We start from the raw sequence: 16,630 nt of genomic DNA on the forward strand, positions 1-16,630 counted from the left end.
ACACAAACAAATATCACAAGTCCAGTACTGGTTACCTTTACTGATTCACCTACACCCAACTCCTTTCTCACCCACCCTGAAACCACAAATGGATCATCCAAAAGACAAGGGTCCACTTTCTCTCAGAGATGTCACTCCTACTGGTCCAGATTCTTCTTTATCATGTCTGACGCCAGTCTTCCTCAACACACATCTTCTACTACACTCGTAGCTTCTTCTTCATCCTTACTGTCAATAACCACGTCTATCTGTTCACCACGCACTTGCCATGCCTTCATCCACTGCATTGTTTGCAGAACATGCACCGATGACGTTTCTCCAAAGCCCAACTTCTGTGCCTTAGCCCACTTTACAAGTGTGGCTTTTATTTTTACTTCTCTGTGCTTTCTCCATCTCTGTCCCATGTTACATCTGAACCGAGTTCCTGGCTAGTGGCTACATGCGACCACCCCTGATTCAACTTACTGAGAGCTTGATGATTAGTTGACAAGTTGAAGCAGGTGTGCTTGTCCAGGGCTACAACAAAACAAATAGAAAAAGAGCGTGCTGTAGGGGGTGTTGTGAAACACTAATATTACAGTAATATTATGTTTTGAATTTTGGTAAGAATAGATAGGGCTCCATTGGTTTGTAATGGTGCTGCCTGGGTGTTTCTGTCCATTGCAGAATTACTTATTTTCCACCATAATTTGCAAATAAATTCATTAAAAATCCTACAATGTGATTTTCTGGATTTTTTTTCTCATTTTGTCAGTCATAGTTGAAGTGTACCTATGATGAAAATTACAGGCCTCTCTCATATTTTTAAGTGGGAGAACTTGCACAATTGGTGGCTGACTAAATACTTTTTTGCCCCACTGTATGTCTGTCGGACTGCCAGATAGTGAAGCGTGATTCATCACTCCAGAGAACATGTTTCCACTGCTCCAGAGTCCAATGGGGGTGAGCTTTACACCCCTCCAGTGAACGCTTGGCATTGCGCATGGTTATCTTATGTTTGTGTGCGGCTGCTCGGCCATTCATTAAGTGCCGACAGACAGTTCTTGTGCTGACGTTGCTTCCAGAAGCAGTTTGGAACTCGGTAGTGAGTGTTGCGACTGAGGACAGATGATTTTTCAGCACTCGGCGGTCTTGTTCTGTGAGCTTGTGTGGTCTAGCTCTTCGCGGCTGAGCTGTTGTTGCTCCTAGATGTTTCTACTTTGAAAATAACAGCACTTACAGTTGACCGGGGCAGCTCTAGCAGGGCAGACATTTGACGAACTGACTTGTTGGAAAGGTGGCATCCTATGGCGGTGCCACATTGAATGTCACTGAGCTCTTCAGTAAGGCCAATGTTTGTCTATGGAGATTGCATGGCTGTGTGCTTGATTTTATATACCTGTCAGCAACTGGTGTGGCTGAAATAGCCAAATCCACTAACTTGAAAGGGTATCCACATACGTTTGGCCATGTAGTGTATCTAATGGGACTTTGTCTCCATATAGGTAGTACTTCAGGTCAAATATTCTCCTGGATCTCTAGTTATGACACAATGCCCTCGTCTTTCATTCACTCCCTCAGCTCTCAGCTCTTCAGTGCCTTACACTGCAATGCTGCTCGGTCATTGCTCATCCATATATTTACATCGTCTTATTCCATTCCTTTACTTAGATTTGTGTGTATTAGGTCATTGTTGTGGAATTTTTAGATATTGCTGCACTGTTGGAACTAGAAGCAAAAGCATTTCGCTACACTCGCATAAACGTCTGCTAACCATGTGACCAATAAAATTTGATATGATATATAAGTCCCATGCCAAATATGTGATATATATTCTGACTTAATGACATCTGACCAGGCTGTAGTCCATGAGGTCAATTATTTTCATGGAATATTGTTTTATTTCTCTATTCATTCAACTGAGTTCCATTGACATTAATGTATTTTGCGAGGACGGTCTCTCTCTGGCCAGCCAATTTCTGGTGACTGTCTCTCTGGCCAGTTAATCAGTCTGGCCTATATGTTCACCATGGTGATTTGCCAGGTCTATCTATCCACGCTGGTCTCTGCCAGGCGGTTGTTCATGATGCCCAGGGCACCCACCCCTCCAGAGAAGCCGTTGTGGCCGTGGCGAGAGTTGGATCCTGACTGGCGAGGGTGACCGTTAGCCATCTCTGACAGCTGCTTCTGCATGATGGCCAGGTTCACCTGAGAAATGGAGAGAAAGAGAGAGAACTACTCTCAATGGCCCTCAAACAAGTGCCAGACAGACACAAAGCATAGCAGTGAAAAAGAAAGCCATTGATATAGCAGCAATGCGGACCACCTGGGCAGGGACCAGGATTAGTTTGTGTTCCACATATGCTTTATAGTGTGGTTCACAGTACCAAATGTTCCAGGATCTGCAGCCCGAAGTATTTGACAGGGTCTTATCTTTTATTTTTATTTAACTAGGCAAGTCAGTTAAGAACAAATTCTTATTTTACAATGACGGCCTACCCCGGCCAAACCCTCCCCTAACCCAGACAACGCTGGGCCAATTGTGCGCCGCCCTATGGGACTCCCGATCACGGCCGGATGTGATACTGCCTGGGATCAAACCAGGGTCTGTAGTGACGCCACTAGCACTGAGATGCAGTGCCTTAGACCACTGCGCCACTTGGGAGCCCTTATCTGGGAGCAGTATACATCATGTCCTCCATCTTCCCTCTACCTTATTGGCAGCCAGGAAATCTCTCATGGAGATCATCTCTCCAGACATCCTCCGCCCGTCCACCTCGCTCTCATTCACCGCGTCTGTCTCGATGGACAGGTCCCGCTGCGCCCTCAGATGTCCGGGCACCACCACGTTCCTCCTGGGGAGTCTCTGCTGGGGTTGGTGGCCCCCCCTCCTCGGGCAGTGACATGGTGCCTCCATCCTCCTCAACAGCCAGTTCAGCACCTAGAATGAGATTAAGAATAATACAATTTATAATGAACAAAAATAAAATATAAACTCAAAATGTAAAGTGTTGGTCTCATGGTTTATGAGCTGAAATAAAAGATCCCAGAAATGTTCCATATGCACAAAAAGTGTATTTATATCAAATGTTGCGCAGAAATTTGTTTACATCCCCTTTAGTGAGCATTTCTCTTTGGCCAAGACAATACATCCATCTGACAGGTGTGGCATATCAAGTAGCTGATTATGATCATTACATGATCATTACACAGGTGCATCTTGTGCTGGGGACAATAAATGGCCACTCAAAAATGGGCCATTTTGTCACACAACACAATACCACCGATGTCAAAAGTTTTAAGGGTGAGTGCAATTGGTATGCTGACTGCAGGAATGTTCCCCAGAGATGTTGCCAGAGAATATAATGTTAATTTCTCGTCCAAGATCGTTTTAGAGAATTTGTCAGTATGTCCAACCGGCCTCACAACCACAGACCACGTGTATTCAGCCAGCCCAGGACCTCCACATCCGGCTTCTAAACCTGCGGGATCGTCTGAGGGGGCAGGGGGAGGTCACGGTGCTGAGGAGTATTGCTGTCTGTAATAAAGCCCTTTTGTCTGGAAAAACTAATTCTGTGCCCCTGCTCAGTCATGTGAAATCCATAGATTCGTTCCTAGTTCATTTACTTCTATTGACTGAATTCCTTATATGAACTGTAAATGAGCAAACATTTTGAAATTCTTGCATGTGTCACGCTCTGACCTTAGTTCTTTTGTTATGTCTTTGTTTTAGTATGGTCAGGGTGTGAGTTGGGTGGGTGGTCAATGTTTCTTTTTCTATGATTTGGGATTTCTGTGTTTGGCCTGGTATGGTTCTCAATCAGAGGCAGCTGTCATTCGTTGTCCCTGATTGAGAACCATACTTAGGTAGCCTGGTTTCACTTTTGAGTTGTGGGTGATTGTTTCCTGTGTTTGTACCACACGGGACTGTTTAGATTTTCACTTGTTCATTCACGTTGTTATTTTGTGTTTTTGTAGTGTTCAGTTTTATGTATTAAAATGGACACTTACCACGCTGCACATTGGTCCGACCTCTCTTACTCCTCGTCAGAAGAAGAGGACAATCGTTACAGCATGTTGCATTTATATTTTTGTTCAGTATATTTCTAAGCACAATTTTAACCAGTCTGTTTCTGCTCTCTTGCCAAGTGTTTATGGGATTGTCATGACAAACAGTTTGTGTTCGTAAATTGGCTTGAGAGAACACCTCACTCTGACCATTTCACTCACCCTAGCAGAACTGATTGGGCTGTTTTCACGTTATCTAGAGCGTTGGTGGCTGTAACTGTGCTGCTGGCAACAGTTTAATTATGTTTTTTTGCTGACGTTTACTGACACGGGTCAAATTCAGCGGGTGTTGAGCATTTGTAAATTCAGCACTTATTCTGCACCCAGAGTGAATTTCCAAACTCACCCGAAGTACAATGGAGTTGGCAAGCTAGCACAACCATGGGCTTGAGTCACTCTACATAATAAAACAGATTCATCGATGAAAATCATCCAATCACACAATAATAATAATCCCACCTGTTTGATGACGATGGAGATGACGTTGAACAGCGAGTAAATACAGCAGACGCCTGTCAGTATAAACAGGAAGTTGCCCAGCCGGTATGCCGTCTGGTTCACGTTCCCCTCCTCGTACTCCAACCTTTGGCTGCTCACCACGTCACCGAACCCGATGGTGCTGAACGCCACAAAGCAAAAGTACAGAGAGTCTAGATACGCCCAGCCTTCTACAGCCGAGTACATTGCTGAGGCGCAGCAGGAAACCAAGATGGCAGCGGCGCCAAGGATCAGCATAACACAGTATACTGAAGGCTTCCACCCAGCTAGCCCCTCCCCCCTGCCACCTCTCCCGCCCCCACCGCTGCCCTCAGAGAGGCGTCGGCAGCCATTTTGGGGAAGCATGGCCTTGCGGCGGCGGCGCTCATGGCAGAACTTGAGGACGAAGGCGATGACGGTGATGACACGCTCCAGGAAGAGGTTGAAGAACAAGATGGTGGCGGCACAGCCGATGAGTCCGTAGAAGATGAGGAAGATCTTACCACCGATCGTCGCTGGCGTGGTCATCCCAAACCCTGGAAAACAAGATGGAGGAAGATATTATTAAGAAAACAGAATGAAAAGAATATTGGTCAAAACTAAGAATTATGTTTTTGCTTGTATTTATTAGCTATTACATTGTTGCATAGATACATTGCCAATAGAATAGTGTGACAAACGAAACTGGATCACATTGAACTGAGTATTTTGTTTAGTTAAATTATTTTCAAAGATCCTGTTTCTTCACAATGATAAACCAGTCAGTCTGAGCATATTGTTTACTGGCAGCTTTCACAGAAAGGTGGAAAAGCACCTTATCAGATACAGCTCACATGACACAGTCCCCAAATACAAGTATCACACACGCACACATTTTATTTCTCACTCTCTCCAGCTCTCTTTTCTCTCTCTTTTCTCACTTCTTCTCTCATTCTCGCTCCAGGCCCACCACTCCATTGCACTCTAGGCATGTCATCTTTCAGCCCAGTGGAGGAGAATCAATACCATCATTTCAAAGCTGTACAATGTTTTTTTTGTTGTCATTTACGATGATTCATTTTTAAGTCAATGACTTGGCATATGAAAGATTTGAGAACATTGCCCTGTTCATGTAAAACATGTAGAAATATTCACAGCCAGTCTTCAAGGTTTACAGGGATATAGGATATGTCTGAAATGACACCCTGTTCCCTGTGTGGCTCCAGTCCAAAGCAGTACACTAGATACTAGTGTGCCTTTTCAGACTGTAGACATTAACCTATCCTTTTGACCGTGATTGTAATGGTTTACAGAAACTGACTGCTTTACATGTACACTATGTCGTCTGTCTGTGAACGTTCCAGCCTGCCCAATGCCCAGCTTTCTGATCCTTCAGTCCACTGTGAATGTTCCAGCCTGCCCAATGCCCAGCTTTCTGATCCTTCAGTCCACTGTGAACGTTATAGCCTGCCCAATGCCCAGCTTTCTGATCCTTCAGTCCACTGTGAACGTTCCAGCCTGCCCAATGCCCAGCTTTCTGATCCTTCAGTCCACTGTGAACGTTGCAGCCTGCCCAATGCCCAGCTTTCTGATCCTTCAGTCCACTGTGAACGTTCCAGCCTGCCCAATGCCCAGCTTTCTAATCCTTCAGTCCACTGTGAACGTTCCAGCCTGCCCAATGCCCAGCTTTCTAATCCTTCAGTCCACTGTGAACGTTCCAGCCTGCCCAATGCCCAGCTTTCTGATCCTTCAGTCCACTGTGAACGTTCCAGCCTGCCCAATGCCCAGCTTTCTAATCCTTCAGTCCACTGTGAACGTTCCAGCCTGCCCAATGCCCAGCTTTCTGATCCTTCAGTTCACTGTGAACGTTCCAGCCTGCCCAATGCCCAGCTTTCTAATCCTTCAGTCCACTGTGAATGTTCCAGCCTGCCCAATGCCCAGCTTTCTAATCCTTCAGTTCACTGTGAACGTTGTCTCTAAACATTTACAGGTGGTGCTCTCCCTGTGGGTTACACACGCACAAACATGCAGACACACACACATGGCTCTTATGGACTAATGTACAGAGAGCAAAGCCGTGATGAATCCTATGATGAGTCCAGTTCATCTAGTCCAGGCCTTGACTGCTCTCTCTGTTCCCTGTGAGTTGTCAGTAACAATGGGCACTCGGGTGTAAAAAAACATCTCTCTCCATTTACTTCCAATTTCTGGCTGCCTCTCGGCTTTCACCCAAAATCAATGGATTTACAGTGCGGGGCATCCATTAGTTCCCTTATTGGAGTATACAAGAAGTACAGTTATATATGCTACTCTATTGGATGCAGTATGGTTACATATCCTACTCTATTGGACGCAGTATGGTTATATATCCTACTCTAGTGGACGCAGTATGGTTATATATCCTACTGTATTGGATGCAGTATGGTTATATATTCTACTCTATTGGACGCAGTATGGTTATATATATCCTACTCTAGTGGACGCAGTATGGTTATATATATTCTACTCTATTGGATGCAGTATGGTTATATATCCTACTCTAGTGGATGCAGTATGGTTATATATCCTACTGTATTGGATGCAGTATGGCTATATATCCTACTCTATTGGACGCAGTATGGTTATATATGCTACTCTATTGGACGCAGTATGGTTATATATCCTACTGTATTGGATGCAGTATGGTTATATATCCTACTCTATTGGACGCAGTATGGTTATATATCCTACTCTATTGGATGCAGTATGGTTATATATCCTACTGTATTGGATGCAGTATGGTTATATATCCTACTCTATTGGACGCAGTATGGCTATATATCCTACTGTATTGGATGCAGTATGGTTATATATCCTACTCTATTGGATGCAGTATGGTTATATATTCTACTCTATTGGACGCAGTATGGTTATATATCCTACTGTATTGGATGCAGTATGGTTATATATCCTACTCTATTGGACGCAATATGGTTATATATCCTACTCTATTGGACGCAATATGGTTATATAACCTACTGTATTGGATGCAGTATGGTTATATATGCTACTGTATTGGATGCAGTATGGTTATATATCCTGCTCTATTGGACGCAGTATGGTTATATATCCTAATCTAGTGGATGCAGTATGGTTATATATCCTACTGTATTGGATGCAGTATGGTTATATATATCCTACTCTAGTGGACACAGTATGGTTATATATATCCTACTCTAGTGGACGCAGTATGGTTATATATCCTACTGTATTGGATGCAGTATGGTTATATATCCTACTCTATTGGACACAATACAGTTTTATAACCTACTGTATTGGATGCAGTATGATTATATATCCTACTGTATTTGATGCAGTATGGTTATATATCCTACTGTATTTGATGCAGTATGGTTATATATCCTACTCTATTGGACGCAGTATGGTTATATATCCTACTCTAGTGGACGCAGTATGGTTATATTCTACTCTATTGGACGCAGTATGGTTTTATATATCCTACTCTAGTGGACGCAGTATGGTTATATATCCTACTCTAGTGGATGCAGTATGGTTATATATCCTACTGTATTGGATGCAGTATGGTTATATATCCTACTCTAGTGGATGCAGTATGGTTATATATCCTACTGTAGTGGATGCAGTATGGTTATATATCCTACTGTATTGGACGCAGTATGGTTATATATCCTACTGTAGTGGATGCAGTATGGTTATATATCCTACTGTATTGGATGCAGTATGGTTATATATCCTACTCTAGTGGATGCAGTATGGTTATATATCCTACTGTATTGGATGCAGTATGGTTATATTCTACTCTATTGGACGCAGTATGGTTTTATATATCCTACTCTAGTGGACGCAGTATGGTTATATTCTACTCTATTGGACGCAGTATGGTTTTATATATCCTACTCTAGTGGACGCAGTATGGTTTTATATATCCTACTCTAGTGGACGCAGTATGGTTATATATCCTACTGTAGTGGACGCAATAAGGTTATATATCCTACTGTATTGGATGCAGTATGGTTATATATCCTACTGTATTGGACGCAGTATGGTTATATATCCTACTGTAGTGGACGCAATAAGGTTATATATCCTACTGTATTGGATGCAGTATGGTTATATATCCTACTGTATTGGACGCAGTATGGTTATATATCCTACTGTAGTGGATGCAGTATGGTTATATATCCTACTGTAGTGGGCAATAAGGTTATATATCCTACTGTAGTGGGCAATAAGGTTATATATCCTACTGTAGTGGGCAATAAGGTTATATATCCTACTGTAGTGGGCAATAAGGTTATATATCCTACTGTAGTGGGCAATAAGGTTATATATCCTACTGTATTTTAAAATACAGAACATAAATGTGCTGTATTTAGTATTTCAGTACTGAATAGAAATGCATTAGCTGAGTTTGTCCAAATCCATTTATTTTATTTGTTAACAAGCAATAAAGTAATTAAGAGACATTAAAGCCTTTAGCTGTGTTGCTTAGCTACAAAAGAACAGAGATAAGAATGTCCCTTATGTCATGAACATCCCCTCCCCACCAGGCTTTTGTTTGGCATCACAGTCAGGGTCTTATATCACCCAGACCGAGAGAGAGATCCTGCTATGCCTGCGGAGGAGATTCCTAGTAATTGGCACTCAAGGCTGCACTAATTGAAGAGGTTTTCATATTCACACCAATTACAAGACACACAATAAGCCTAATTAGAACTTGATGGACATGCATATTGAAGCGTAATTTAGTTGGCTGTGATTGTTCTAGTATTGGAATAATTGAACGGTGCCTATTCATAATATAATAACATCCCTATAGTCTACACAAGGGTTTACCAAGCTCAAATTTGATTTGATTTGATTTAGGAGATGGTTAGGAAACCCTGCAAACAGAAATAATTTGAAAAGAACATTAGGCTAAGAACTACATGTTTTGGAGAGCTGAAGAATATTGTCAATAACTGGCCATTTATAATATGTTACACTTTTAATTGCCATGTAATATTGTCTAAATTAAGTTGTGATATGTGATAATGATATGTGAAAATTATATGATCTATAGGGTACATCAAATCTCACCTATGGTCGAGACCACGGTCCCCACGAAGTAGAACGCACCGGTAAAGTCCCACCGAGGTCTGATGGTGTCCACGCGGATCCCAGCCACGTTCGCCTCCTCGTAGTTCCTCAAGAAGTTGTTCAGCTCTTTCTTGCTAAGGTTATACTTTTGGCTGAACTGTTCAAACCGCTGCCCCCAGCGCTCCTTCGCCTCCGCTTCCATCGGCTGTTCCAGTGCTGAAAAGACAGCGGCACCGCAGAGGAGGTAGAGGATTATGAACACGGCTAACATAAGGAACCTGGCGTTATCCTCGTTGAAGGGACCGAAGCCACAACAGCAGCCGCTCCGGAAAGCCATTACGTAGGATAATCACCGTTCAACAGGTGTTAGGGACGCGACGCATCGTTTTATTATGGAACAAATTATACACTGCTCATCATCTGTCTCTTTTAGGTTTATCGTTGAAAATAAAAAATGGTCCAGGATAGAAACTGGTGAAATAGAGTTGGAGGCTGTGAGGATAGAGAGTCAGAGAGAAAAATATGAGAGTTTTCCTCATGGAGAGCAGAGAGAAAAAATGTGATATGTTTCATCACGGAGAGCACAGAGACAGAGAGAGAATAAAATAGTTTTCCTCAGAGATTCAACAGTTGTTCACGTCACTGTGAAAAAACCCACCACAACAGTACCCATCAAAAGTTGTCAAGGATCTTTGACCATTAATACAAGTCTAAAATGTCTGGTTATTATCTGTTACAATAAACATATGGCGTCATCCTTGACAGTTGTGCGCTTGTCAAAAATAAATACATTACTTTTAACCTCCCTGATATAGAGTTCAAATGTTATTAAACAAAATGTCCTTTTAACCGTGTGCAAACACATTTTTTTTAATGTCACGACGTTTTTCAAGAGCACCAACATGGCTGTGTGAATAGCGAAATAGTTTAAGACAATGTATTTGAGTTGTACCCTCAGCTTTGTCTCAAAAGAACGCCCCTCTCGCAGAGGGTGTTGAGAAGAAGACTTTTGAATAGCTTACACTGCATTCATTGAACGGTGAACTCCGTATGAACCCACGGTAAACTCAAGGCTGTTACACTCAACATTAAGATGTCCGTCTGCAACAGTGCGCGTCTGTCTAACTGACCTCCATCTCGACTAGGCCACGCACTCTGAACAAGCCCCAGTCACAAACCCACACCCACCTCCTTCGCTGTTCAGGTGGAGACCTTCACATATGAGCGCAAAATAAAATAAACATGAAGCTACTGTATAAACTTCAGCTTTCATAAAACATTAATATAACACAACTTAACAATATGAACAACTGTGAATGTACTAAGTCAGTAATGATTACATAACTTATGTATTCATTTATAAAAGAATGACAGAATGAAAACATTCTGGTTAAACTATCAAGTGGATCAAGACACTGGGCACCATGTGACTTGAGGAGCCAGAAACAATGCTAAGCATGATTCCAACATTTGGGCAGTCTCCTGCCGCTGTCTGTCCACAGAGCATTAGAGAACGGCACCGTGACATATTCTGTTATGGATCAATATGACTTGACCTTTCAGATCTGAGTCTGAACATTCATGTGTTTGCGCATGGGACATCCAGGGACAATCTGAGCAAATGTCACTACTGTGGAACATGCTGTTAAAATGCATTATGCACATCAGAGGAAGATGGAAAACAAAAGGCAATTTTAAAAATATATCCTGCTTTGGATGGTTAGTGAACATAATCATAACATTTTTGGTGTAACTGATGGTGACTTTAGGAAGATTTGAGGAACTAATACTTGCAGACAGAGTTTAACCCACCCAGATCTCAGACAGTTGTTTAGCCCTGTGGACACTTTTGACAGGCAGATTTGCAGCATGTCCACCAGGCTGTGCTCTTACAGGAGGCCACTATTTAGATTTTTAGTTAACCCCAACATTTCTAGTGGAAGTGGTGGTAACTTTGGCACACACTTTGAGGCAGAGCATTTCAGCACCATGGACAGGGATTATGCTTGTTGACAGTACCTCAACATTACTGGTGTAACTTTGGTGCATAGTTTGAGGCCAAAACATTTTGGAACCATGGACAGCTAATAGGCCTACACCTCTGGCCAGACTCAGCAGTCCAGTTCGCCCACCAACGTAGCCTATCTGTGTCGCCTCAGAACGTGATTTAGTCCAGGAGGTCAAATGTACATTGCTTGCAGCATAGGCCTACATGTTGTGCAGTAGATCCTAAAGTTTGTCAGAGCTGTGTTTCTCCACCACAGCCCAGGTGTAGGCGTGGAGAGGAGGGGCTGCAACAGAATACATGTTTTGGCAGTTTCAAAGGAAAAGCTGTGTGACTATCTAACGTTACTTATTTACTTACCTGACCCTCGCTCCAGCTAGCTAGCTTTTACCAGGTTAGTTATAATAAGGGCCACCAACAAGTAACCTTAGTTAGTTAGCTAACTAGCTAGCTAGCTAACTAACTAGCTACCTTCCTGCCTTCCTTTACTGACAGAACAGACAGGGAGCTTATATTAAAAACAAGCAAGCATCGACCTAAAGACTAAAGCTAGCCAGCTATCATATAGTGCATTCGGAAAGTATTCAGACCTCTTCCCTTTTTCACATTTTTTTAACGTTACAGCCTTATTCTAAAATGTATTAAATAAAAACATAAAGTTAAAGTGTGTGGTTCCCGATGTGCTCTGTTGAAGGGTATGTATCTGAAGGCTCTAACTTGTGTGTGTTTTTTGTTGTGTGTGTTTAATGAACCATTCTAAAGCTAGTTAGTTAATAATATTTTGCTTCCTCTTTCAAAATATAATTTGGTGAATAATGGATAACTCTATCATTTGTAACGAGTTTCTGTAAATTATTTTTGGTAGAATTTCTATGTTGAAGATTCCAATTCGCTTCATTTTTGTAATACATTAAACTTGATAATTCTTGAATAAGTACCTCCATTTCTTTTTGTTTTTCCTCTTTTTTTTGTCCACCTGGACAAAAGGAACACCTATGTGAGAATACTGTTCATTGACTACAGCTCAGCGTTCAACACCACAGTACTGTCGTGTCTTTGGCTATGCCGGATTACGTGATATGACATGCTATTCTATAAAATAATTTCCCTGTAATTAATATCACCTGATTGACCTAATCATGTAAATGTAATTAACTAGAGAGTCAGGCAACACAAAATAATATTTATAGAGCTGTTATCTTCCAAATAAACTCTTAAAGACCTAGTAATATTTTACATCAATAGCAGTCAATATCAATCCTCATCTTAATTCAGTCTCATCTGAAAGTTGTAAATTCTTGGTTATCTGCACAAACCCTGGCTAACAATTTGAATCAGCAATACAAAATTGGGTTTAATTATTTATTTACTAAATACCTAACTAATCACACAGAATTACAAATACACATAATTAAATCATACCTTGATTACAAATTACGTCATAAAGGAAAACGTCCCTAGCGGGCGGAACAGATATGACAGCTTGTTACACAAAGGAAAAGGGCTGGGTTTGAGTGAAAGAGTGGGAAGACTGAGGGACACAGGGAGAAGCTGTGCTATCGTAAATACAGTATCTGATGCATTCTAGATGCATTCTAAATTACCGCCCATTTGGAAAAGGAAAGTGCAATAAATATTTACTCAGAGCTGCGCTTTTGTAGGTTGGTGGTAGATGGAAGGCCGTGTTGCCAAACCGAGTCCTTTGAAGAATGTCTCTGGTTGTCAATTGGATACGTTGTAGTAACGTCTTTGGGTGATAGACGGGATACTCTGTCTGTTCCTTCCTAACCCTCGTTGCATCTGCTGTTGCTAACGCTAGGAGGTATCACTTCTGTAGTGAATAAGAGTTCAAAGTTCATACCATTCGCAACCAAGCTCACACTGATGTTGGCTTCGTTCTGTAGTTATTATCTGAACCATTCTGACATTGGACCGTCATCCTCACATCATCGCAACAGGAAGTTATATTGTCGTCAAGGGCTTATATAGAAGGGAGAGGAGGGCGTGTTTGAAAAGTTTTATAGCCCATGTCCCTTCACAGGCGCGGGCCACTGATTGAGCAGAGCCCTATCTTATGAAAACCCAAATCTCACATTTTAGAAGCTAAAATCACATTTCATCCCATCACGAATAATTTCATATTCAAACATTTAAATTGAACAACAATTCCATGTGAATCCGATAACTCTGATGTGTAGACTTTCCACTGTAGAGCTTATGTCATCTTATCATTGATTAGAATGTCTCAGATGACAACCGAACTGACATCATATTCATTAAGTACCACCGCATATGTTCAATTGTTCGGATTACCAGAATATAGTTAATTTCCCCCCACCTACTGATGTTCTCAGAATCTCAATGTTAACCAAGGGTTTTGCAAATGTAACCTCAGTAGGGTAGAGAGAGGAAAAAGGGGGGAAGAGGTATTTATGACTGTCATAAACCTACCCCCAAGCCAACGTCATGAGAGTACCCTCAAAGCTCATCACCAAGCTAAGGATCCTGGGACTAAACAACTCCCTCGGAAACTGGATCCTGGACTTCCTGACAGGCCGCCCCCAGGTGGTGAGGGTAGGTAGCAACACATCTGCCACGCTGATCCTCAACACTGGAGCTCCCCAGGGGTGCGTGCTCAGTCCCCTCCTGTTCTCCCTGTTCACGCACGATTGCATGGCCAGGCACGACTCCAAAACCATCATTAAGTTTGCTGATGATACAACAGTGGTAGGCCTGATCACCGACAACGACGAGACAGCCTATTGGGAGGAGGTCAGAGACCTGGCCAGGTGGTGCCAAAATAACAACCTATCCCTCAATGTAACCTAGACTAAGGAGATGATTATGGACTACAGGAAAAGGAGCACCGAGCACGTCCCCATTCTCATCGACGGGGCTGTAGTGGAGCAGGTTGAGAGCTTCAAATTCCTTGGTGTCCACATCAACAACAAACTAGAATGGTCCAAACACACCAAGACAGTCGTGAAGAGGGCACGACAAACCTATTCACCCTCAGGAAACGAAAAAGATTTGTCATGGGTCCTGAGATACTCAAAAGGTTCTACAGCTGCAACATCGTAAGCATCCTCACCGGTTGCATCACTTCCTGGTATGGCAATTGCTCGGCCTCCAACCGCATGGCACTTCAGATGGTAGTGCATATGGCCCAGTACATCACTGGGGCAAAGCTGCCTGCCATCCAGGACCTCTACACCAGGCGGTGTCAGAGGAAGGACCTAAAAATTGTCAAAGATCCCAGCCACCCCAGTCATAGACTGTTCTCTCTACTACCGCATGGCACGTGGTACCGGAGTGCCAAGTCTAGGACAAAAAGGCTTCTCAACAGTTTTTACCCCCAAGCCATAAGACTCCTGAATAGGTAACCAAATGGTTACCCGGACTATTTGCATTGTGTTCCCCGCCCCCAACCCCTCTTTTATGCTGCTGCTACTCTCTGTTTATCTTATATGCATAGTCACTTTAACTATACATTCATGTACATACTACCTAAATGGCCCGGCCAACCAGTGCTCCCGCACATTGGCTAACCGGGTTATCTGCATTGTGTCCCACCACCCGCCAACCACTCTTTTTACGCTTCTGCTACTCTCTGTTCATCATATATGCATAGTGACTTTAACGATACCTACATGTACATACTACCTCAATCAGCCTGACTAACAGGTGTCTGTATATAGCCTTGCTACTCTTTTTTTCAAATGTTTTTTTTTACTGTTGTTTTATTTCTTTACTTACCAACACACACACACACATACCTTTTTTTCCCCGCACCATTGGTTAGAGCCTGTAAGTAAGCATTTCACTGTAAGGTTACCTGTAAGAATACCTGTTGTATTCGGCGCACGTGACATATTAACTTTGATTTGATTTAACCTATTTTGTGCCTCTATCGTACAGTTTCCATGAACATCTGTTACTTCCTATATTTCCCTTATTAGTCTAATCTCTTTTGACCTAAACTGCTTTTGCAGGGGCCTCCCACTCCTCATTCTATTCTGGTTAGAACCAGTTTGTGCTGTTCTGTGAAGGGAGTAGTATACAGCGTTGTACGAGATCTTCAGTTTCTTGGCAATTTCTCTAATGGAATAACCTTCATTTCTTAGAATGAGAATAGAGTTTCAGAAGAAAGTACTTTGTTTCTGGCCATTTTGAGCCTGTAATCAAACCAACAAATGCTGATGCTCCAGATACTCAACTAGTCTAAAGAAGGCCAGTTATATTGCTTCTTTAATTCGGACAACAGTTTTCAGCTGTGCTAACATACTTGCAAAAGGGTTTTCTGATGATCAATTAGCCATTTAAAATGATAGACTTGGATTATCTAACATAAAATGCCACTGAAACACAGGAGTGATGGTTGCTGATAATGGGCCTCTGTAAGCCTACGTAGATATTCTATTCAAAATCAGCCATTTCCAGCTACAATAGTTATTTACAACATTAACAATGTCTACACTGTATTTCTGATCAATTTGATGTTATTTTAATGGACACAAAATGTGTTTTTCTTTAAAAAACAAGGACATTTCTAAGTGACCCCAAACTTTTGAATGGTATTGTAGGTCCGTTGTCACTAAGACAAACCCTTGGCCGCCAATTGACGTTGGCCAGAGGGAAATATGGGCAGTCCCATGATAACATAAATATCTATGAGGTTGCTTATGAGCACTAACCTGTCACGCCCTGATCTGTTTCACCTGTCCTTGTGCTTGTCTCCACCCCCTCCAGGTGTTGCCCATCTTCCCCACTTATCCCCTGGGTATTTATACCTGTGTTTTCTGTCTGTCGGTGCCAGTTCGTCTTGTTTGTCAAGCTTACCAGCATTTGTCCTGTCAGCTCCTGTCTTTTCCCAGCCTCTCTTTTTCTCGTCCTCCTCGTTTTTGACCCTTGCCTGTCCTGACCCTGTACCCACCCGCCTGACCACTATGCCTGTCCCTGAGCCTGCCTGCTGTCCGGTACCTTCGCTCCAACTCTGGATTACCAACCTCTGCCTGTCCTTGA

General features: G+C 42.4%; 1 protein-coding gene across 1 annotated transcript; it reads right to left on the bottom strand.

The window, feature by feature from the left end:
• Positions 1 to 1,913: 1,913 nt before the first annotated feature.
• LOC112218123 (potassium channel subfamily K member 13-like) lies at positions 1,914 to 9,958 on the bottom strand. Its single transcript, XM_024378718.2, has 4 exons — positions 9,604 to 9,958; positions 4,507 to 5,060; positions 2,693 to 2,920; positions 1,914 to 2,187 (listed from the first exon to the last, which is right to left on the bottom strand). Exons 1-4 carry the CDS (start codon positions 9,938 to 9,940, stop codon positions 2,026 to 2,028), a joined length of 1,281 nt encoding a protein of 426 aa, XP_024234486.1. The 5' UTR covers positions 9,941 to 9,958; the 3' UTR covers positions 1,914 to 2,025.
• Positions 9,959 to 16,630: the final 6,672 nt, after the last annotated feature.

The sequence above is a fragment of the Oncorhynchus tshawytscha genome, linkage group LG18 (assembly GCF_018296145.1).
Source record: "Oncorhynchus tshawytscha isolate Ot180627B linkage group LG18, Otsh_v2.0, whole genome shotgun sequence".
Taxonomy (NCBI): domain Eukaryota; kingdom Metazoa; phylum Chordata; class Actinopteri; order Salmoniformes; family Salmonidae; genus Oncorhynchus; species Oncorhynchus tshawytscha.

Coding starts and splice junctions, on each gene's coding strand:
- LOC112218123 (XM_024378718.2), bottom strand. CDS start 9,940: ATGGCTTTCCGGAGCGGCTGCTGTTGTGGCTTCGGTCCCTTCAACGAG. Junction 2,921..4,506: donor TCTCCATCGTCATCAAACAG/GTGGGATTATTA, acceptor ATCTCATTCTAG/GTGCTGAACTGGCTGTTGAG. Junction 2,188..2,692: donor ATTTCCTGGCTGCCAATAAG/GTAGAGGGAAGA, acceptor TCCATTTCTCAG/GTGAACCTGGCCATCATGCA.